Below are 24,511 nucleotides of genomic sequence, written 5' to 3'. Positions count from 1 at the left end.
CCCTGGTACTATGCACCCTTCTAGCCTGTCCTGGGTCTCTGCATTTTGCCAGCCTGCCCTGGGACCCGGCACTTTGCCAGCCTGCTTTGTAATGTTGTTTTTATATTCCATTCCCAGATGTCTGTTCTGTTTTTTGACCAAAAATAAATTTGTTGAAAAATGTAGTCAAAATGTGAAAAAAATTCTTAAACAGGACAACAATAGATTTCATCTATCTACACAGTGCACAGCATCAAAACTTCGAGTACTCGCGTGACATCAATTTGTGCCGATACAGGTAAGGCAAATGTAAAGAATGGCAAGAAAACTACACAATAATTATATTGGACGTGACCATCAGTATAAAAGTAGGAAAATATACATTTCCAAAAGTCTAATCTTTGATAGTCTTTTTTCCCTTAAAGAGGGCATATGCACAGACACAGTCTGTTCACATCACAACATAACAGTAACGCTCAACGTTGACCAGCTAAATGCTACGAAGATTGATATTCCAAACATTTATCTGCGAGACAGAAGGTGCACCGGATTTCCTGTCATTGATAATAAAGTCCTAGTTACTTGGTCTCTTGGCAATGGTGTATGTGGAACTGATCTCACCGTAAGTAACTTACATTAGTGTCTTGTTGTGTTATCACTACTCAGTACTTCTTCAAAGAGATTGGGGAATTGTTGTAGAAAAAATATTGTGTCACACATCTAAAGGATACTGATACAAGACATGAGGAAAGAGATGTGCAAAATTGACACTTAGGATTTTATTGAATAAAACATAAAGACACACTTAAAAAACCCAACAAAGGGTACAAACCACACAAAAATCCCCAGTACAATATAGGTAAATAGACATCAAGGTAAGTAGTTAGACATTAAAGTGCACAGTATATATATCACAAACTAGTCCGGACCATAAAAAATATATATATTAATAGCTAGCATATAAAAAATATATGCGCTATGTTTTTATATGCTAGCTATTAATATATATATTTTTTATGGTCCGGACTAGTTTGTGATATATATACTGTGCACTTTAATGTCTAACTACTTACCTTGATGTCTATTTACCTTTATTGTACTGGGGATTTTTGTGTGGTTTGTACCCTTTGTCGGGTTTTTTAAGTGTGTCTTTATGTTTTATTCAATAAAATCCTAAGTGTCAATTTTGCACATCTCTTTCCTCATGTCTTGTATCACTACTCAGTACAGAACCTCCATTCTTCCCCAAAGGTATCAGAAATAGAAGCTTTTATTAAAATACACCTCCTCCTCCTTCAGGAGCATTGCTTGTTTCCTTATATTATATATTCACTAAGTTACTTACCCTATGTAGACAATTGCCTGTCAAGTTCAATGTTTTACAATTAGTTTTATCTTAAAGAACCTGTCATCAGAAATTAACCTAATTAACCATTACCAGTATGTTGTGAAGCAGCTGAATACCTTCCAAATCAGGTTTCTTTCATTGTCCAATATGGTGGCATCATCCAGAAAATAACTTTGAATCGAGCTGTAAATTGATTGTATAAAGTCAAGGAGGCGGAGAGCTCAGCATTGAAGTCAAGCTCTTCTCACCTCAGAATGAAGGCGATCTGGTTAGTGATGTGTCTGGATGCAGGACCATCAATTACAATGAAGAGGGCATTCTGAAGTGAGGAAAGCTTGACTTCAGTGTTAGGGTCTCCGCCTCTTTGACTTTATACAACCAAATTACATGTCACTTCAAAGCTGATTTTCTGGACAATGCCACTGCGCTGAGCGTTGAAGTAGACATGATCTAGAAGATGTTTAGCTGCTTGATGACACACCGGTAGTGGTTTATTAGGTCAGTTTTTTTTAAATAACAAAAAAACAAAAACCTCTGACCAGTAGTGGCCAATATAAAGTCATCTTGAGCTCACACAGGAGTCACATAACACAAGCCATCCCTATAATAGTGATATTTTAGAATACATGGACGTGCCTTAGCTATAGTGGTTTAGGAACAATGCAATCTAGAACCAATGTTAGACTGGGGTTTATTGGGTCTACAAGATTTATTTTTCATCATTTATTCTCATTTATATACCATAAACGTTTACTTTTATTGATTTACTCCTAAGTTCACTAAGAGGGTCAAAAGACACATTTCGGTGACTACCACTCTATAGTATGTTGTCTTTTTAAATGGATTTGTTTTAATTGATCTATGAAAGTTTTATTTATTGCTTTCTACATTTTGGTTTTTGTTTTGTCTTCTTTGTGGTGTTAGTATGACAATAGTGTGTAGTACTCTACCAATGAAGGCTGGTGTAGGCTTTGACCCATAGGCATTACCACATATGTAGCATATACACCTACCTTAATTACATCTTATATATCTCATAGGTCACCAACACTCACGGAACTTACAAAAACCAAATATTCTTGCCACCCGGTGGAATTATATACAGGGAGACATATGTTATTAATGTGACCTGTTCTTACCCACTTGACCTCAATGTCTCACTCCCAGACATTATTCGCCCAGATCCAAGGTAAATAAATATCCACATGGATTATTACTTACGTGTTATATGTTGCATGATGAGTGGGTTCAGGTTTGCATTTAGTCTAGAAACCATTTGATTTGTTACATAGTCTATGGGAGGCTATTTTCAGCTAATGGAGAAAGGTTCGGAGGAGCCCCTGAGGCCAGGGACACACGTGGTGTAATTCCTACAGGATTATGTCAGTGCCAAGAGCTAACCTTCAGCAATTGGCAGTGATAACATAGTAAAGCATTGACCTTCTAGGTCATGTCATATATTTATGATTGCTGAGATTTCCCATTCAATCCGCCAATCTACAAAAATTTGCATGTTTCAGTATCATAAACTACTTTTGTATTTTTTTGTCATAGCATAACATACATAACCGTGGAGGGAAATGGAAAATTCATGGTGAAGATGGAAATCTTCAAAAATATCAACTACACAACTCAACATCCTGGTCCAATAGTCGACCTCTCAACTAAAGATAATTTATATGTTGGAGTTCGCATTGTAGATCCTACCGGGGACTACAGCCTGCGGATGGTCAGCTGCTTTGCCACACCAACCAACAATATCTATGACAATATAAAATATGACATCATTTTAAACAGGTAAGATAATAGCATTGGCTTCCAGTTCTCCATATTGTTAACCCCTTCACGACTCATGCTGTAATAGTACGAAAGCCTTCACAAAAACGAGGGGTCCTATGGGGTCCCACATACCTCTGTCTGACCCCTAGTCGCTCCATGAGAGGGATGGAGCAGATGGCCGCGCATGACTGTTCTGCTTCATTAATCTCTCCGGGGCTGACGGAAATTGCCGTTCACCTGGGGTGAACACAGTGGGAACATATAGAGCCACAAAGAGTAACTTATTAAATGACGATATGTTTATAAGTTACAAAAATGTGAAATAAACAAACATACGTAAAAGCAAAACAGTAAAAATAAATAGGGATAAAATAAAGAAAAAATACACCTCTTACTAATTAGATTGGCAAAGAGATCCTCAGAGGAGAACCTATGGAATCCAGGACAGCTGCTATGCTTTTTGAATATCTTCCTCATCCCGTTCCACTTGGTCATGTGAGAGGGTTGTGGCTACAAGGTGGGATGTTGGGGACATATTTCCTAATTATGTCATATATATAGGAGTCTCCTGCCCAGCACATTCCCCAGCATGAATTTACCAATCTAGCATTGTCAAACACCATTATGAGATGTGTAGCCAATTGTCCACTACCTATTTTGTTTACTTCCTGACTCCAAAATCCTTAGCGCTGGACACCCCAAACATATTGGATGATGCTGAACATCGACATTGACATTATGACAAGGCTGGCTTACAAGTATAGTTTTGACATAATCTGGTGCAGGATGCGGCAGATCATTGAATCCTGGCGCCCCCTGCGCTGCTCTGGAGGTGGCCACCAACTTTTTTTACAGTGTATAAAGTCGCTGTATTAAAGGAGCCACAAACTCTGACTAACAGACACAAAACTGGTGTAAACACTTTATAAATACAAGTACAAGCTCCAAAGATGATCGTTTCAGTACAAAATCAGACAGAAAAAAAGGCGCAGTCAGTTTGTCAGATCTGAACCATTGACCCCAGTATAAGCCTATAAGCCTGTTTTTAGCTGAAAATGTGTCCTGAAAAACTCGGCTTGTACTGGAAAATAAAGTTTTCTCTTTTTATGTTTTTTTTACAACTTTTCCACTGTAATTTGGGCATCTATTACATCCATTACAGCCAACTGTTACAGCCTCAAATGTGGTTCACATCACTATTCTAAATCATCATTAATATTTTAAACTTTCTCTTACATACTTGTTAGTCTAGCTGCTGAATTAGCTGGCACAGTGGCGGTGGTGTTACTCTAGCTGATGGCCTAGCTGGCACAGTGGTAGTGATGTTACCCTAGCTGCTGGTCTAGCTGGCACAGTGGCAGTGGTGTTAGCCTACATGCTGGCCTAGCTGGCATAGTGGCAGTGGTGTTACCCTAGCTGCTGGCCTAGCTGGCACAGTGACAGTGGTATTAGCCTACATGCTGGCCTAGCTGGCACAGTGGCAGTGGTGTTACCCTGGCTGCTGGCCTAGCTGGTACAGTGGCAGTGGTGTTATCCTAGCTGCTGGCCTAGCTGGTACAGGGGCAGTGGTGTTACCCTAGCTGCTGGCCTAGCTGGTACAGGGGCAGTGGTGTTACCCTAGCTGCTGGCCTAGCTGGCACAGTGGCAGTGATGGTAGCCTGGATGCTGGCCTAGCTGGCACAGTGGCAGTCATGTTACCCTAGCTGCTGGCCTAGCTGGTACAGGGGCAGTGGTGTTACCTTAGCTGCTGGCCTAGCTGGCACAGTGGCAGTGATGTTAGCCTAGCTGCTGGCCTAGCTGGAACAGTGGCAGTGGTGTTAGCCTAGCTGCTGGCCTAGCTGGTACAGTGACAGTGGTGTTATCCTAGCTGCTGGCCTAGCTGGTACAGGGGCAGTGGTGTTACCCTAGCTGCTGGCCTAGCTGGCACAGTGGCAGTGATGTTAGCCTAGCTGCTGGCCTAGCTGGAACAGTGGCAGTGATGTTACCCTAGCTGCTGGCCTAGCTGGTACAGGGGCAGTGGTGTTACCCTAGCTGCTGGCCTAACTGTCACAGTGGCAGTGATGTTAGCCTAGCTGCTGGTCTAGCTGGCACAGTGGTACTGATGCTACCCTAGCTGCTGGCCTAGGTGGCACAGTGGCAGTGGTGTTATCCTAGCTGCTGGCCTAGCTGGCACAGTAACAGTGGTATTAGCCTAGCTGCTGGTCTAGCTGGTACAGTGACATTGGTGTTACCCTAGCTGCTGGCCTAGCTGGTGCAGAGATAGTGGTGTTACCCTAGCTGCTGGCCTAGCTGGCACAGTGACAGTGGTATTAGCCTAGCTGCTGGTCTAGCTGGCACAGTGGCAGTGGTGTTAGCCTAGCTGCTGGCCTAGCTGGCACAGTGGCAGTGGTGTTACCCTAGCTGCTGGTCTAGCTGGCACAGTGACAGTGGTGTTACCCTAGCTGCTGGCCTAGCTGGCACAGTGGCAGTGGTGTTAGTCTAGCTGCTGACCTAGATGGCACAGTGACAGTGCTGTTAGCCTAGCTGCTGGCCTAGCTGGCACAGTGGCAGTGGTGTTACCCTAGCTGCTGGTCTAGCTGGCACAGTGACAGTGGTGTTAGCCTAGCTGCTGGTCTAGCTGGCACAGTGGCAGTGGTGTTAGCCTAGCTGCTGACCTAGCTGGCACAGTGGCAGTGGTGTTACCCTAGCTGCTGGTCTAGCTGGCACAGTAGCAGTGCTGTTGGCCTAGCTGCTGGTCTAGCTGGCACAGTGGTAGTGGTGTTACCCTAGCTGCTGGCCTAGCTGGTACAGTGGTAGTGGTGTTACCCTAGCTGCTGGCCTAGCTGGCACAGTGGCAGTGGTGTTACCCTAGCTGCTGGTCTAGCTGGCACAGTGACAGTGGTGTTACCCTAGCTGCTGGCCTAGCTGGCACAGTGGCAGTGGTGTTAGTCTAGCTGCTGACCTAGATGGCACAGTGACAGTGCTGTTACCCTAGCTGCTGGTCTAGCTGGCACAGTGACAGTGGTGTTAGCCTAGCTGCTGGCCTAGCTGGTACAGTGACAGTGGTGTTAGCCTAGCTGCTGGCCTGGCTGGCACAGTGACAGTGGTGTTACCCTTGCTGCTGGATTAGCTGGTACAGTGGCAGTGATGTTACCCTAGCTGCTGGCCTAGCTGGCACAGTGACAGTGGTATTAGCCTAGCTGCTGGTCTAGCTGGCACAGTGGCAGTGGTGTTAGCCTAGCTGCTGGCCTAGCTGGCACAGTGGCAGTGGGGTTACCCTAGCTGCTGGTCTAGCTGGCACAGTGGCAGTGGTGTTACCCTAGCTGCTGGCCTAGCTGGCACAGTGGCAGTGGTGTTGGCCTAGCTGGTACAGTGGTAGTGGTGTTACCCTAGCTGCTGGCCTAGCTGCCACAGTGACAGTGGTGTTAGCCTAGCTGCTGGCCTGACTGGCACAGTGACAGTGGTGTTAGCCTAGCTGCTGGCCTAGCTGGAACAGTGACAGTGGTATTAGCCTTGCTGCTGGTCTAGCTGGCACAGTGGCAGTGGTGTTAGCCTAGCTGCTGGCCTAGCTGGTACAGTGGCAGTGGCGTTAGCCTAGCTGCTGGTCTAGCTGGCACAGTGGCAGTGGTGTTACCCTAGCTGCTGGCCTAGCTGGCAAAGTGGTAGTGGTGTTATCCTAGCTGCTGGTCTAGCTGGCATAGTGGCAGTGGTGTTTGCCTAGCTGCTGGCCTAGCTGGCACAGTGGCAGTGGTGTTAGCCTAGCTGCTGGTCTCGGTGGCACAGTGGCAGTGGTGTTGGCCTAGCTGGTACAGTGGTAGTGGTGTTGGCCTTGCTGCTGGTCTAGCTGGCACAGTGGCAGTGGTGTTGGCCTAGCTGGTACAGTGGTAGTGGTGTTAGCCTAGCTGCTGGTCTAGCTGGCACAGTGGCAGTGGTGTTGGCCTACATGCTGGCCTAGCTGGCACAGTGGCAGTGGTGTTACCCTAGCTGCTGGCCTAGCTGGTACAGTGGCAGTGGTGTTATCCTAGCTGCTGGTCTAGCTGGGACAGTGACAGTGGTGTTAGCCTAGCTGCTGGCCTAGCTGGTACAGTGACAGTGGTGTTAGCCTAGCTGCTGGCCTGGCTGGCACAGTGACAGTGGTGTTACCCTAGCTGCTGGATTAGCTGGTACAGTGGCAGTGATGTTACCCTAGCTGCTGGCCTAGCTGGCACAGTGACAGTGGTATTAGCCTAGCTGCTGGTCTAGCTGGCACAGTGGCAGTGGTGTTAGCCTAGCTGCTGGCCTAGCTGGCACAATGGCAGTGGTGTTACCCTAGCTGCTGGTCTAGCTGGCACAGTGGCAGTGGTGTTACCCTAGCTGCTGGCCTAGCTGGCACAGTGGCAGTGGTGTTGGCCTAGCTGGTACAGTGGTAGTGGTGTTACCCTAGCTGCTGGCCTAGCTGGCACAGTGACAGTGGTGTTAGCCTAGCTGCTGGCCTGGCTGGCACAGTGACAGTGGTGTTAGCCTAGCTGCTGGCCTAGCTGGCACAGTGACAGTGGTATTAGCCTTGCTGCTGGTCTAGCTGGCACAGTGGCAGTGGTGTTAGCCTAGCTGCTGGCCTAGCTGGTACAGTGGCAGTGGTGTTAGCCTAGCTGCTGGTCTAGCTGGCACAGTGGCAGTGGTGTTATCCTAGCTGCTGGCCTAGCTGGCACAGTGGTAGTGGTGTTATCCTAGCTGCTGGTCTAGCTGGCATAGTGGCAGTGGTGTTTGCCTAGCTGCTGGTCTAGCTGGCACAGTGGCAGTGGTGTTACCCTAGCTGCTGGCCTCGGTGGCACAGTGGCAGTGGTGTTGGCCTAGCTGGTACAGTGGTAGTGGTGTTGGCCTAGCTGCTGGTCTAGCTGGCACAGTGGCAGTGGTGTTAGCCTAGCTGCTGGCCTCGGTGGCACAGTGGCAGTGGTGTTGGCCTAGCTGGTACAGTGGCAGTGGTGTTAGCCTAGCTGCTGGCCTAGCTGGCACAGTGGTAGTGGTGTTAGCCTAGCTGCTGGTCTAGCTGGCACAGTGGCAGTGGTGTTGGCCTAGCTGGTAAAGTTGTAGTGTTGTTGGCTTAGCTGCTGGTCTAGCTGGCACAGTGGCAGCGGTGGTCTTGTCAGAAACAGTGCAACAGCGACACAAAATTTGGGTCAAAACTTTATAAATACATGTGCATGCAGTTTGCACAATATTTTTTGTGCAAAGTCAGATAGGGATCATTGTAATGTTTTTCTACAACTTTAAAACAAAACCAAATAAATGAGAACCTTTTATATATCTATACTGACCTGCTGTTCTTAGGGGCCTTCAGTGGATGGTATTGAAGACAATGGGGGAGATTTATCATAAGTATCTGAGGTAAAACTGTTCTAGTTGCCCATGGAAACCAATCAGAGCTCATCTTTACTTCTATAAAAGGCTTTGGGAAAATGAAAGCTGAGCTCTGATTGGTTGTCATGAGAAACTAGAACAGTTCAGATCTCAGACACTTCTGATAAATCTCCCCCAATAGCTCTGTCCAGGGGGCAGTTCAGTAAATGGGAGCTGAGTTGCAGTATCCAATCGTAGCCACTACACAGTGTAAGAGCTACTTCAGGCTCCATGTACTACCGTATATAGTTCTGAAAAGGGAGACAGACAAAAGTAGCTTGTAAGTCATGGTGCGGGGCATAACACCCAAAAATAAGTAAAGATTTGCAATATTAAAATCCTCCTTAAAGAATACTATTTGTCTGTATAATATGTATTAACCGGCCTCCCAAAAACCTGAAGGAATCTGGAGGATTTCAGGTTCACCATCCTTTAACAGATACAACAATCAATGCTGCGCCATCGCCGAGTCTGAAAATACCGTCACTTCTAAAATATGCGCTATATACAAATCTTTAAATGTTTTCCCCACAGCTGTCCCAACAGAGAAGACGGTACCATCAATGTTCTAGAAAATGGTGTTTCCCCTCAAGGGAAGTTCTACTTCCAGGTCTTCAAGTTTGTGGGTGATCATAACTATGTATACCTCCACTGCCAAGTGCACCTCTGCCGCGGCTCATGTGTGTCTGTAAGTACTGATATAAGTACTTTATGTAGAACCCAGCCCTGTATACAGACTCCCTATACTGATATATCACACATAATGGCTTTATCACACAATGCATACATTATTTCCCTCTTTTTAACAATGAAACCTTTCCTATAGGAAGATGTGAAATACATAATGATTGTGACTAATATCCGGTTATTTTCTCCTGTAGCCTTGTGGTGCTAGAGCGGCTGCTGATGTTGATGTCCATGGAAGTGTAAGCATTGGACCTTTTAGGCTGGCAGGTAAGTTGTTATGTGCGATATTATCTACAGTATGTGTGCAGAAATGACAGTATTTTATAAGGGGTCCTCTACCTCTTCCCCCAATCTTCTATAACCAATGCTGCTGCAGTGAGGCATACGACCAGTCCTCAGTGTGCCCGGCACATGCGCATCAGCTTTACTAGGCATCTCTGCCCAAAGAAGAACTACTGTGCATGTACCGAGCACACAGAGGACTGATTTATGTTAGGTATCCCGTACACTAGTTACCAATGCCTGGAGTATAACATCTACCATTATACTATTTACTTTTTAAAGGTATGTTAAAAGGAACCTGTCATCAGAAATTGGCCTAATACCCCACTAGCAGGATGTTGTCAAGCAGCTGAGCAGCTTCTAGAGCAGTGGTTCTCAACCTGTGGGTCGGGACCCAAGCGGGGGTCGAACGACCAAAACCGGGGGTTGCCTAAAGCCATCAGAGCCGCAATTTTACTGTGTTTTTACTGCGAGTTGGATGGTTTGGGGTCACCACAGCATGAAGAACTGGATTGTGGGGTCACAGCATTAGAAAGGTTGAGAACCACTGTTCTAGATCATGTTTCTTCCATGGCCTGGCGTGGTGGCATCAACCAGAATATCAACTTTGACATCATAAAACTAATTCACATCTCACTTCAAAGAGGCGGAGAAGTCAAGTTTTCCCTGCCTTAAAATTCCCCCTTTACTGTAATTATGCTCCTGTGTCCAGAGGCCTCATTGATCAGATCTTTAGAAGTTGGGCACATGATGTGAATCACATGGGAGAAGGTGCTCAGAGGCAGGAGAGCTTGACTTCAATGTTAAACTCTCTGCCTCCCTGACATAAAAGTAGATTTTTTGGCTGATGCCATCAATCTGAGTAATGAAAGAAACATGACTAGAAACTGTTCAGCTGCTTGACAACATACTGGTATTGATTAATTAGAGCAATTTCTGTTGACAGGTTCCCTTTAAGAATGTGGTTGTAGGGTTCTGTATTGCTGTGGCACTAGGTAGAGAACATTGGTGCTGGTAGTGATGCCTTCTCCAAAAAAAAGATTTCTAGGAAAGCGAATCTTCGGAATGGAATAAGGAAAACTGTACCTCTAACCGCACCTTTTGGTAGGTGGCTCCATATGAGTCAATGAGACAGTGGGGCTCATTTACTAATGGTCCATCAGACACATTTTCGTCGGGTTTCTTGACGATTTCCATTTTGCGCCGAATTGCCCTGGGACTTTGGCGCATCGGCAAAGGCTTGCACGCGACAGAAATTGGGGGACGGTCCGTCAGACAACGCCCAGGATTTAACATTTGGAATTGTGTCGCAAGCAACGGGAATAAGAATGTGAACACCGGCGGACCTCGGTGCAGAAGTGACGGATGAAGGAACTCGGGCACACAAGCTACATGAATCGGGGCAGACTTGAATCCTCGTTGGACAACGCACCGCAATGTTATCCATCCGCAGAGGCTATAAATCTCACTATGGAGACAACACCATAGCTCTTTCGGGAGACCTAATTTTCATCACATTAAATAACTGTGCCATAAATAAATTTGAGGCATGCATCTAAATCGCCTGTGGTGTGGACATAAACCTGTGTCAGTAGTAGGAGAGTAATACTGCAGATTTTCATCAATTTTCATGTGTTCTTTTTTTCAGATGAAAAGGACGGTGCCGGTAAGTGTCTTAAGCTTTTTTGAACACAAATTCTAGAAATTAGTTTTTAGAGTGCAACACCGGCTATAATGCACATCATTGAGTTGTCATCAAGGATTCATCACAGTAAATGCGAATAAAAAAGTAGCTGAACGGAGCAAAGTTCTTCCTACTTCTCTATTTGCTTTGCCTGTTATCATCCTCCCTTTTTACCCCATTACTGAAAATCCAATTATTATTTTCAGGCAAACCTTCAGCTTTTGGCGTTTTCTCGATGCTAGGACTCCTGCTAATGAACAAAATACTTCTATAAAGAATCTGAACTTCCTTGTATACAGCTACCGGCATTAGAATTGTGAATCTACAAATAAACATAATTGTATTTACGGGTTTTAAATTTGGAAAATGTTAATTTTAAATTTCAAGTAGTAAAATAGTTGTTTTGAATCTGTTTCCATTGTTTCCTTTTTGCTATTGTACAGTATTGAGTACAATGTGATGCAAATCTCAGCATGAATATTATAACATAAGGAGTAGAGATGAGCGAACATACTCGTCCGAGCTTGATGCTCGTTCGAGCATTAGCGTACTCGAAACTGCTCGTTGCTCGGACGAATACTTTGCCCGCTCGAGAAAATGGCATCTCCCGCCGTTTTGCTTTTTGGCAGCCAGAAACAGAGCCAATCACAAGCCAGGAGACTCTGCACTCCACCCAGCATGATGTGGTACCCTTACACGTCGATAGCAGTGGTTGGCTTGCCATATCAGGTGACCCTGGAATAGACTAGCCCCTGCCCGCGCTGGGATCTTTCTGTGTCTGGATGCCGCTAGGGAGAGAGCTGCTGCCGGTCAGGGAAAGCGTTAGGGTGTTCGATTAGAATAGTGTTAGGCAGGAGTGATTCTACAAGAACCCAACAGCCCTTCTTAGGGCTACAATAACGTTATACATTTTTTTTTTTATTTGCTTGTGGCTGGGCTTGCTGGCACTAGTAGTGCAGCTAGAATTTGCATGGGGACTTGCTACCGTTGTGTTTAGCTCTTAGTGACACACATATCCACCTCAAACACCAAAGTGTACCTTTATTTCATTTTATAGCTCAAACTCATCTTGCAAAGCAGTGTGCTTTCAGTGTAGGCTGCAAAATAGCCATAGGAGAACCCCAACGGCTTACTTAGGCCTACAATAGCGTTATATTTTCCTTTTTTTTGTTTGCTTGTGGCTGGGTTTGCTGGCATTAGTAGTGCAGCTAGTACCATATTGTGAGGAATTTGCTGGGAGACCTGCGACCGTTGTGTTTAGCTCTTAGTGACACACATATCCACCTCAAACACCGAAGTGGGACAATTTATTAGGGGTTTGATTAGAATTAGGCAGAGTCTGCTGATTTATTTTTTTTTACCTTTATTTCATTTTATAGCTCAAAGTCATCAGGCACTGCACAAAATCCAGTTGTGTGCTGTCAGTGTAGGTTAGAAACTAGCCAAAGCAATAGGATAGCATTGTTTTGTAAAAAAAAAATAAAAATAAGAAAAAATAAACACACAAAAAAAAAAAAAAATTAAAAGTTTACACTGTAATTTGGAAAATGTTTAACCCGAGGGCTAGGGGTAGAGGACGAGGGCGTGGACGTGGGCGTCCAACTACTGCAGGGGTCAGAGGCCGTGGTCCTGGGCGGGGTGAGACACCACCTGCTGATGAGGGAGCAGTGGAACGCCGCAGAGCTACACTCCCTAGGTTCATCATGTCTCAAGTTACTGGGACTCGTGGTAGAGCACTGTTGAGGCCAGAACAGTGCGAAGAGGTGATGTCGTGGATTGCGGACAATGCTTCTAGCCATTTGTCCATCAGTCAGTCTTCCACGCAGTCCACCCATGTCACCGAAATCAGCACTCCTCCAGTTCCTCCACCTCAGCCTCCTTCCCCCCAGTCTGCCCCCTCCCAGCAAAATTTGGCATTTGAACCGGCATAATCTGAGGAACTGTTTTCTTGACCCTTCCCACAGTCACAAACCACTTGTCCGGTTGCTGCTGAGCAATTTTCCGATGCCCAGGTTTTCCACCAGTCACAGTCTGTGGGTGATGATGGCATTATTGACGTAGTGGAAGAAGTGTGTAAAGAGGTGTCGGACGATGAGGAGACACGGTTGTCAGGGGTGAAGTTGTTGTCAGGGCAGGAAGTCCGAGGGGGGAGCAGACTGAGGGATCGGAGGATGATGAGGTGACAGACCCAAGCTGGGTTGATAGGCCGGGTGAACACAGTGCTTCTGAAATGGAGGCGAGTCCTATAGCAGAACAGGTTGGAAGAGGCAGTGGTGGGGCCAGACGGAGAGGCAGGGTCAGAGCTGGTGCATCAGCGCCAAATGTTGCCCGTAGTCAAGCTCCCGTGGCGAGGGCTAGATTTTCAGAAGTCTGGAGGTTCTTTAAAGAAACACCGGATGACCTGTGGTGTGCAACCTTTGCCAAACCAGGATCAGCAGGGGTTCCACCACTACTAGCTTAACTACCACCAGTATGCGCAGGCATCTGAATGCTAAACACCCCACTTAATGGCACCAAGGCCGTTCACCTCCGGCCGGGCACACCACTGCTCCTTCCCCTGTGTCATCTGCTAGTCAGCCCCCTGCCCAGGACCCCGGCCCAAACACCTCCCGTGCGAAAACCCCATCTTCGCCTCCACAATCCTCCACAGCATCCACCAGCGTTCAGCTCTCCATACCCCAGACGCTGGAGCGCAAAAGGAAGTATAGTGCAACCCACCCACACGCCCAAGCCCTCAACGTCCACATCTCCAAGTTGCTTAGCCTGGAGATGCTGCCCTATAGGCTGGTAGAGACCGAGGCCTTTCGAAACCTCATGGCGGCGGCCGCCCCTCGGTATTCGGTCCCCAGCCGCCACTACTTTTCCCGATGTGCCGTCCCAGCCCTGCACAAGCACGTGTCAGAGAACATCATCCGTGCCCTGACCAACGCCGTTTCTGACAAGGTCCACCTGACCGCGGACACGTGGACGAGTGCTGACGGGCAGGGCCGCAATATATCGCTGACGGCACATTGGGTTAACTTGGTGGAGGCTGGGACCGAGTCTGACCCTGGGGCTGCTCATATACTGCCGACGCCGAGGATTGCGGGGCCTACCTCATTCCAGGTCTCAAAGGCCTACTATGCCTCCTCCTCCTCCCACCCCTCCTCCACCTCCTCCTCCTCCGAATTACCATCCGTGGGCATGGCGCCATCAGTCGGTAGCTGATGACAGCAGGTGGTGCTCAAACTGCTGAGCCTAGGCGATAAAAGGCACACCGCCCAAGAGCTATTACAGGGCATCACGGCGCAGACTGCCCACGAGGTGGAATTCAACATTAACCATGTTATCCAGAGTTTACCAGCAGCGCAGAGCGATTGTAGACTGCCAGATGTCAACTTCCACCAGAACTGGTAGTCAGGTCAGTCAGCTTCTTCAAGTCTACAATGAGGAGTGGACGTGGATGTCTGATATCTGTCAGGTGCTGAGTAACTTTGAGGAGTCAACACAGATGGTCAGTGGCGATGCCGCCATCATCAGCCTCACCATCCCGCTGCTTGGCCTGTTGAAAAACTCTCTGGTCAGCATGAAGTCGGAAGCTTTGCGCTCGTCACAAGAGACGGGGGGAGAAGATTCCCTTGTTGATAGCCAAAGCACCCTTAGGTCTGTTTCTCAGTGCATATCGGAGGAGGTGGAGGAGGAGGAAGAGGAGGAGAATGTTGGCGAGACAGAAGTGGGGACCATTGTTCAGTCCTTCACTGTTCAGCGTGTATGGGCAGAATAAGAGGAGTTGGAGGAGGAGGAAATGGGCAGTCAGGCCAGTGAGGGGAGTGAATTCTTGCGCGTTGGGCACATATGGCAGATTTCATGCTAGGCTGCCTATCCCGTGACCCTCGCGTTCAAAGAATTTATTCCAGCACCGATTACTGGGTATTCACTCTCCTGGACCCACGATACAAGCAAAATCTTTCCACTCTCATCCCTGGAGAGGAAAGGAGTGTGAGAATGCATGAATACCAGCAGGCCCTGGTGCACAAGCTGAAACAGTATTTCCCTTCTGACAGCGCTAGCGGCAGAGGGTGTACTTCTGCGGGACAAGTAGCGAGGGAGAGTAGGCGAGCAGGCAGCATGTCCAGCACTGGCAAGGGTACGCTTTACAAGGCTTTTGCCAGCTTTATGTCACCCCAGCAAGACACTGTCACCTGTCCCCAGTCTCGGCGGAGTAGGGCTGATCTTTACAGAAAGATGGTGAGGGAGTACGTAGCTGACCATACCATCGTCCTAAATGATCACACAGCTCCCTACAACTACTGGGTTTCAAAGCTGGACATGTGGCACGAACTGGCGCTGTACGCCTTGGAGGTTCTTGCCTGCCCTGCCGCTAGCGTGTTGTCCGAGCGGGTTTTCAGTGCAGCTGGTGGCATCATCACCGATAAGTGTACACGCCTGTCGACTGACAGCGCTGACAGGCTGACGCTTATTAAGATGAATAAAGCCTGGATTTCTCCGGATTTTCATTCTCCACCGGGTGAAAGAAGCTCAACCTGAATAATGTATGCACTCCTCCTCCTCATTGTCCTCCTTCTCCTCCTCTTTGTACATTAAAGCATAGGAAACTGGCTATTTTTTGCCAGGGCCAACTGGCTCTAGCTATAGTACTCTATGTATTTAATTTTTCTGGAGGGCCACCTACCCGGTCCTCTGTTTTAAGCAATTTTTGGGAGTGCCACATACAGGCACTCAATCTATTTAATTTTTCTGGAGGACCACCTACCTGCTCCTCTGGTTTGAAAACTTTTTTGGACTGCCACATACAGGCACTCAATTTATTTAATTTTTCTGGAGGACTACCTACCTGCTCCTCTGGTTTGAAAACTTTTTTGGACTGCCACATACAGGCACTATCCAAATTAAATTGTCTCCATAGCAGCCTCCACATGTCGTCTTTTTAGCTGGCTCCACACGTTGTCTCCATTGCTACCTCCACACGTCATCGCCATAGCTGCCTCCGAAAGTCGTTCATATAGCTGCCTCCATACATTGGGGGTCATTTACTAAGGGCCCGATTCGCGTTTTCCCGACGTGTTACCCGAATATTTCCGATTTGCGCCGCTTGTACATGAATTGCCCCGGGTTTTTGGCGCACGCGATCGGATTGTGGCGCATTGGGGCCGGCATGCGCGCGACAGAAATCGGGGGGGGGCGTGGCCGAACGAAAACCCGACGTATTCGGAAAAACCGCCGCATTTAAAAACCGAAAATGTGTCGCTTGGGGAGCGCTCACCTTCACCTTCTATGGGATGGTGCATTCCGGGGCGTTAAGATTATTTTCGGCGCTTACCATCTTAGATCCCAGCCGGACCCGAATCCTGTGCAGAGAACGCGCCGCTGGATCGCGAATGGGCCGGGTAAGTAAATGTGCCCCATTGTCTCCTTATCAAACGAACTGTGTCAGGCAGAATTTTGGGTTGTTTTCATGGATTCCACATCAAACTTGTTAACTTTGTCGCCACCCTGCTGTGTAATCCACAAAATATACTGGCAAACTTTTATCATTTACCAATATTATTTCAGCGCTTCTTGCGCATCTGTTTACATTCCCCTCACCCGCCATATCCCAAACTTATAAGAACGCTACTACACTTGATCTTATACAAAAGGTTCTTAGAAGTGCTGTTTGGGGAGTAGCCTAGAGACAGGGGCTTGGATTGGCGAAAGCTCGCCTGGCAGCGGAGCGCCAGCTCCATCTCAAGATCCAACTAACATAGTTTTAACTTCAGCACCTTTAATCTACTACTAGTTCACTGCCTCCATACATCGTCCCCTTATCAAACGAGCTGTGTCAGGCAGAATTTTCAGGTGTTTCACCAGATACATAGTGGAACTCGGCCCATCAGTCGCCGCCATGCTGGAGACCTGAAGTTGCAATCATAGCAGCGCAATATGGATGCCCCATACTGTCGCTCTTAATCATGGAACCATTTCCGTAAAAACAATTAAAAATAGAACCACTATGCTATTCCATTATTCCTAGGTGAAATATTCAAACGACCCGGCCTGATTTGAAAATTATAATTTTTTTCAAAGTAAACGCTTCTGGCCCCCAGGCCCATTTTGGGTGGGGAGGAGCCGAGAGACAGGGGCTTGGACAGGTGAAAGCTCGCCTGGCAGTGGACCGCCAGCTCCATCCCAAGATTAGGCAGCCTCAGAGGCATCCATGCATGCTGCCCCTGCTGTTTCCTGTCCATTTTGCCTCCACGATCCTCCACAGCGTCCACCAATGTCTCATTTCAACTTTCTATACCACAGACGCTGGAGCACGAGAGGATATGCAGCACATCATCCCCTTATCAAACGAGCTGTGTCAGGCAGAATTTTCAGGTGTTTCACCAGATACATAGTGGAACTCGGCCCATCTGTCGCCGCCATGCTGGAGACCTGAAGTTGCAATCATAGCAGCGCAAAATGAATGCCCCATACTGTCGCTCTTAATCATGGAAGTCGTCTCCATGGCTGCCTCCACATGTCGTCCCCTTATCAAAAGTGCTGTGTCAGGCTCATTTTTCGGGTGTTTCACCAGATACGTTATGGAATTTGGTCACTATGTCGCCACCATGCTGTGTTATCGACTAAATATACCGTCAACCTTTTGTTCACATAGGAAATAATTTCACCTCCTTTGGTGAAACCTGAGTCCATTTAGGGTATGTCGCCATGAGACTCTCTAGCCTGCCACTGCTGCCGCTGCCTCTGCATGCCGTCCCCTATAGTGTCAGGGTCAATTATTGCATGTTTTAGATGCTATCTAGCCTCATTCTGTCACTCTGTCATGGCCATGCTGTTGCCCATAATTTTGGCATAATGGTGCATTTAAGCAGCCTCAGAGGCATCCATGCATGCTGCCCCTGCTGTTTCCTGTCCACTTCCGTGGTGTTTCCATCCTTTTCTGAGGTTCCCAGGTGTTTGGCCAAGCTTCCCTGTGCAGAACCTTGGTCCCCTTGAAAAATGCTCGAGTGGGGGGGCGTGGTTTGGCCGCTGCTAGGAATGGCCGCATGAAAGAGGAGCTCCATCTCAACAGCGTGCAGACCAGCAGTTTCTCCCTGACACGACAGCCCAGACGATCATAAATCATGCCAGGAACAGCGCTGAACACGGCAAGCAGAAAAAGGAATGGTGGAGGAGCCGGCAGTAAGCTAATTAAAGCTTATTTTCCAGGAGAAGGTGCGAGGCGCCAAAATGGCGGCGCTTCTCCAGCCTCCCCGGCAGTATCAAACCCCGAGATCCGAAGCTCCATACGGCACCAACGGAGCGATACTATGAAGCTACCCAAAAACATCATAAAAGGGGGTAAGCACTCACAAGAACTTCTCTCTGTTTCCCCCTTTCCAACTCCAAATAGCTGGGAAAACTCACCAGAGCAGAGCCTTTCCAACATGGCGCCGTCCCCGCCATTAATCCAGGAGGAATATAGTATGCCACCTCTCTCACTGCAACTACAGGAGAACTCAAACTCCTCCTCCAGCTGCCAGCAGAGGGAGACAAATCACACAAACTCACCCTCCATAAGCCCACTGAAGCAGCGACAGAAAATGTCAAACACAAACACTGCACAAGAGGGAATAACAGCAGGCTCCTCTGAAAGCTCTGAAAGCCCTGATGCCTTTGCAAGGTTTCAGACTTCAAATAAAGCAGTCTCAGAAGACATGTTGAAGGCTATGTTAGAAGCCTTCAGATCCTCTTTACACAAAGATCTATCTTGTCTTATAGCTCCACTACAATCAGCTGTAAATGATATTGGGGACAGAGTGTCTCACACAGAGTCTAAAATGGAAGAATTTACTAATGCACATAATGATCTAGTAGACTCCCATCAAGCACTGGAGGAAAAAATACAGGTCATACAAGCTAAATTAATAGACTCTGAAGATAGGGACAGAAGAAACAATGTCAAGATTAGGGGGATATCAGAGTTAGTCCCAGGTCATTTACTCAGATCATACGTTCAACAACTAACCAAAACCTTGCTCCCGGACTTAACCGATTATGAACTCAGCATAGACCGGGCTCATAGAGTCCCTAAACCTCCGAATTTACCAGAATCAGTACCAAGAGACACTCTAGCCCGCTTTACTTTTTTCCATGTGAAAGAACAACTACTAACACAATCCAGGAAACTCCAAAGCTTCCCAGCTCCTTATGAAGATCTCAAGTTATTCGTGGACCTCTCAACTGCTACGCTACAAGCCAGAAAAGCTCTCGCTCCAGTAACCGCAATTTTAAGAAAGCAGGAAATCCCATACAGATGGGGCTTTCCCACAAAAATTCTAATCAGAAAGAACAATACTATCCACGCGGTGAAAACAATTGATGAAGGAATGAACTTGCTACAATCCTGGCAAATTGCGACTGACCAACCCATCGAAACTCCAAACAAAGGCCCTCCTCGGCGGGTGAATCGTGAATGGCAAAAAATTGGGGACTCGTAACTACCAGTGTCAGGTGGTAATGTATTAAACATTAAGAAAATTGTTGAGACGTGATAATTGCTCTTACTCTTCATGTCCACAGGACATATGTCTATCCCTTATGATGCTGCACCTACAGTGATTTATACACATGGTGCACTTGTTAATGTTTATTGTGACGTCGACACGACGACACCAGTTAAAAATGTTCTGAAATGTTTTACTTGTTTGTCAACACCTGTGACTAGGGATATATTTAATCCTTTTACTCTAGCCCAAAAAGATAATATGAGTGAGAAAACTGAGGTGTTAAAGCTAAATGGGTATATCCACACAACGCAAAGCATTCAAGATAAATATGTAAATGGGGATTAAGTTAATGTCAATAAACGCCAAGGGTCTCAATAGCCCCTTTAAGAGATCAATGATTTGGAAAGAGGCAGCTCAGCAAAAGGCAGACATTGGGGGTCATTTACTAAGGGCCCGATTCGCGTTTTCCCGACGTGTTACCCGAATATTTCCGATTTGCGCCGATTGTACCTGAATTGCCCCGGGATTGTGGCGCACGCGATCGGATTGTGGCGCATCGGCGCCGGCATGCGCGCGACGGAAATCGGGGGAGTGGCCGAACGAAAACCCGACGTATTCGGAAAAACCGCCGCATTTAAAAACCGAAAAAGTGTCGCTTGGGGAGCGCTTACCTTCACCTGGTCCGAGGTGGTGCATTCCGGCGCGATGAGATGACTTTCAGCGCAGCAGCGCCACCTGGTGGACGGCGGAAGAACTACATTCATAAATCCCGGCCGGACCCGAATCCAGAGCAGAGAACGCGCTGCTGGATCGCGACTGGACCGGGTAAGTAAATGTGCCCCAATGTGTGTGTTCAGGAGACTCATTTCTCTAAAGATAATCTTCCGAAAATGTCCCATCCAAAATTCCCTCTCATTGTACACTCTACTTACACAAAAAAACAAAGAGGTGTTTTAATAGCTTTCAAATCCTCCTTAGCAGTACATATAGAAAAACAAATCATAGACCCAGAAAGCCGCTACATAATCTTAATATGTACAATAAATAATACACCATAGCAACAATATATGGACCCAATGAGAAACAAAGCCCTTTTGTTAAAAAAGTGCTCAAACTGCTAACTAAAGAAAAAAGAGGTTCCCTGATATTATCAGGGGATTTTAATGCAATAAATGAACAATCTTTGGACACTTCTGCACCAGCAAAAACTAAGAACAGATCATTCACTCTAAATGCTCTCCTTTGGTCATATGAACTGTATGATATCTGGAGGTTACAACACGGAGGAGAGAGAGATTACTCCTTTTTCTCAACAAGGCATAAATCATACTCACGAATCGACAACATTCTTATAGACAGAACATTATTAGACAGGGTAATAAGCACAGAAATTGGTAACATAGGATGGTCAGACCATGCACCGGTGTCTATGGTGTGGTCAGATAAACTATCATCACATAGTGACTATGTCTGGAGAGCTAGCAACTCTATCATAGCTAACAGTAAATACACAGATAGAATTAAAAGAGCATTAAGAGAATACTTTGAATTTAACACCAAAGAGAAACTCAGTCCATTTTCAATTTGGATAGCCCATAAAGTGTTTATAGGTGGAGAACTGACCAAATTACAAATTATTGCTGCTAAAGAAAAAGAAAGAGAAATCAGAACACTAAACAATAGAATATATCTCCTGGAACAACAAAACAAACAACAACCCTCCCTTGGTCTCACAAACGCACTCAACCAGGAAAGAGAGAAGTTACGAAATCTCCTAATGCAAAAACATGCCTACAAGCATAGGATACTTAAAACCAAATATTACGCACAGGGACAGAAAGCCGGAGCTCTGCTGGCCCGTAGCCTTAAACAAAGAAGCCAGAAAAGTAAAATCCCATACATATTACATCCGGTATCTGGAGAGAAACTGATATCCCCTAGAGATATTATAGAGGAATTTAGAATATATTATGAAAATTTATACAATTTAGCTAAAGATCCCAACATTTTAAAACCAACTCAAAGCATGATAGATACCTTCCTTAATAAAATAAATTTACCTAAATTATCCCAGGAACATCTAAACACTTTAAATCTTCCTATCACGCAAGAGGAAATTCAACGTACGATTAAAGCACTTCCTTCAGGAAAAGCCCCTGGACCGGATGGTCTTCCCTCAGAGTATTACAAAAAATTTCATGAAGATATATTACCTCACATGAAAGAAACATTTGAATTGGCTTTCTCAGAAGGTACCTTTCCCAAGGACATGTTATCTGCTTTAATAGTTACCATCCCTAAACCAGGAAAACCTCCAAATACCCCTTCAAATTTTAGACCAATTTCACTCCTCAACTGTGACATTAAAATATATGCGAAAATAATAGCCCAAAGACTTCAAAAAATAATACCCATACTAATTAAAAATGACCAGGTCGGATTCACCCCAGGAAGACAGGCACCAGATAATACCCGACGCATAATAACACTAATGCAGATTAGCGAACGCCGCAATCTCCCATCAACCTTCTTAACGGTCGACCCCGAGAAGGCGTTTGATCGAGTTAATTGGACGTACGCCTTCTCGGCTCTCACTAAATTTGGTATTATTGGTACAATACAGACGGCTATCAAATCATTATATTCCAACCCAATAATAAGCATCCTAGAGTGGCTCTACACATTCTCACTAGGCACAGAGAGAAAGGGGGCTTAGGAGTGCCGGATTTATCCAGTTACTATATGGCGGCACTAATAGATCAATTGTCACATTGGTGGAATGACAATACAGACAAAGCCTGGGTTGGCTTGGAAAAAATACTTAATAGAAACACCCCACTAAAAAACAGATTACTAGCGGAATCATGGCAAACACCTCCGCCCCCCTCACCCTTCTCAGCCATAATGGTCTCAGACTGGGCATGGAGGCAGTTATTGACACAAAGTAAGCAAGAGGAGTATTTTCTGAAATTTGAGGATATAGGAGTGGACTTTTTTGAAAGCCAATTCCTAGATATGAATCTGCAAAGTTGGCGTAACATGGGAATATACACCATCCAAGATATCTTAGCGGATGGCCAACTGCTGACCTTTAATTCTCTTAAAGAAAAATACAACCTACCCTCGCAGGAAATTTATTCATATCTCAGAATTAGGGATTTCCTAAAAAAATGCCAAAATAAGACACCCAAAATGGTCCCCTCTCTACTTAAATGGTTAAATAGGACAACAGGGAACAAAAAGGGTATTTCATATATATATAAACTATTAAGTGCAGAAGATGTTACGGAAAAAACCACCTATATGAGAAAATGGGAAGAAGATCTGGGTAAAGTGTTTGATACAAAGACTTGGTACAAAGCCTTTTCTAACACATACACACTATTCAGATGCACAAACTACCATGAGGCTATTATTAAGACAATAATGAGGTGGTATTTTACCCCAGTAAGATTGGCACAAATTTACCCTTGTACTTCCCCTATGTGCTGGAGAGATTGCGGTGCAAAGGGCACCACCTTACATATATTATGGGGCTGCTCTGTCATAAGGCCACTCTGGGAAGCGACTTCCAGAGCAATAGAAACAATCCTACATAAGCAAAATGAAATCAAGGCATATACAGCCCTTCTATTAATCGATATAGAAACTATACCTATCCCTTTAAGAATGGTGGTAGCTCATTTACTGATGTCAACCAAGCTAGTAATCACTAGACACTGGAAAGAAGCTGTTACCCCCTCATTCAGTGAGGTTATTAACACTATGAATACCACATGTACATACGAAAAAATTATTTCTCTACAAACAAATAAGCATAACTTATTTCTTGAATCCTGGAAGTGCTGGCTTGATAGCCCATTCAGTAAAGTATAAAATACAAAGAAACGTACCTCTTAGAATAAAATAAATAAGATTGGGAATTAGTCTTAATCTCGTTCACTAGGAGAGAAATACCTTCTAATAGTACCCATTCTACAAACAACCCATAATCACAGGTTTCTGTTTTTTTTTCTTCTCACACTCCTGTTAAATTCTGTTTATACATATGTTATGTAATTTGTACTATTAAGTATGTTTTTGGTTTTTTATTTTATCTTGTTGACTATATACATACCACTTTCGTGGAAAGAATACTTATATATAAAAAGGACTATCACCATAAGAGAGTCAAGATGGACTGCAAGCCTATAAGAAAAATGACCACCCTCCAATATCTTTGGTCTATAAAAAAGGACTTGTAGCCTTAAGAAACATCAGAAGAATTATATAACCTGGTGAATAGACTATGTAACACATTTATATGTACTAATTACTTTTTCCATTATTGTAAACCGCAATTCTTTAATAAAAACTTTTAAAACTTAAAAAAAAAAAAGAAAAATGCTCGAGTCTCCCATTGACTTCAATGGGGCTCGTTATTCGAGACGAGCACTCGAGCATCGGGAAAAGTTTGTCTCGAATAACGAGTACCCGAGCATTTTAGTGCTCGCTCATCTCTAATAAGGAGTCATTAGGAAATATCTTTTCTATTGTATCGGAAAAAGCAGAAGGTGGAACGGCACCTTGTGGAAAATAGGAGGGTGCAGGTCTTCGTCGGGGTCCGACAACCCCGTTAGTCGTAGCAGTAAACAACAAGTGAAGCAGCACTCCATATGGATAAAGTGAAGAAGTTTTTTAAAAAACTTCTTCACTTTATCCATACGGAGTGCTGCTTCACTTGTTGTTTTCTATTGTATCTGTATTGTCTTATTTAGTTAATAAAATGGTTTATAATTGGAATTTTTTTTTTCTCGTTTTCTTTTCATTCATTTTCCTTATACACAAACTCTTGATCACTGATTAATAAGGATAATGTACTGCAGTGTAAAGCATTTCACCTGCGGCTATACCACTAACAGCCACCAATGGAACTCCCACCAT

The 24,511-nt window shown here is 45.5% G+C and overlaps 1 protein-coding gene and 2 long non-coding RNA genes across 7 annotated transcripts in view; 2 read left to right on the top strand and 1 right to left on the bottom strand.

Annotated features, from left to right (window-relative positions):
• LOC140075104 (uncharacterized) overlaps positions 1–24,511 on the bottom strand; it is a 140,036-nt gene that overhangs the window by 53,849 nt on the left and 61,676 nt on the right. The gene's annotated exons all lie outside the window — the stretch shown is intronic.
• On the top strand, positions 514–3,104 carry LOC140075057 (uncharacterized). Its single transcript, XR_011849334.1, has 3 exons — positions 514–601; positions 2,368–2,516; positions 2,882–3,104. It is a non-coding gene; the product is annotated as an uncharacterized lncRNA (long non-coding RNA).
• On the top strand, positions 8,629–11,425 carry LOC140075518 (uromodulin-like). Its single transcript, XM_072121587.1, has 5 exons — positions 8,629–8,741; positions 8,996–9,149; positions 9,343–9,415; positions 11,079–11,096; positions 11,321–11,425. Exons 1-5 carry the CDS (start codon positions 8,629–8,631, stop codon positions 11,386–11,388), a joined length of 426 nt encoding a protein of 141 aa, XP_071977688.1. The 3' UTR covers positions 11,389–11,425.

The sequence above is a fragment of the Engystomops pustulosus genome, chromosome 8, assembly GCF_040894005.1.
Source record: "Engystomops pustulosus chromosome 8, aEngPut4.maternal, whole genome shotgun sequence".
NCBI lineage: Eukaryota > Metazoa > Chordata > Amphibia > Anura > Leptodactylidae > Engystomops > Engystomops pustulosus.
This window is presented reverse-complemented; position numbering and strand designations above follow the sequence as displayed.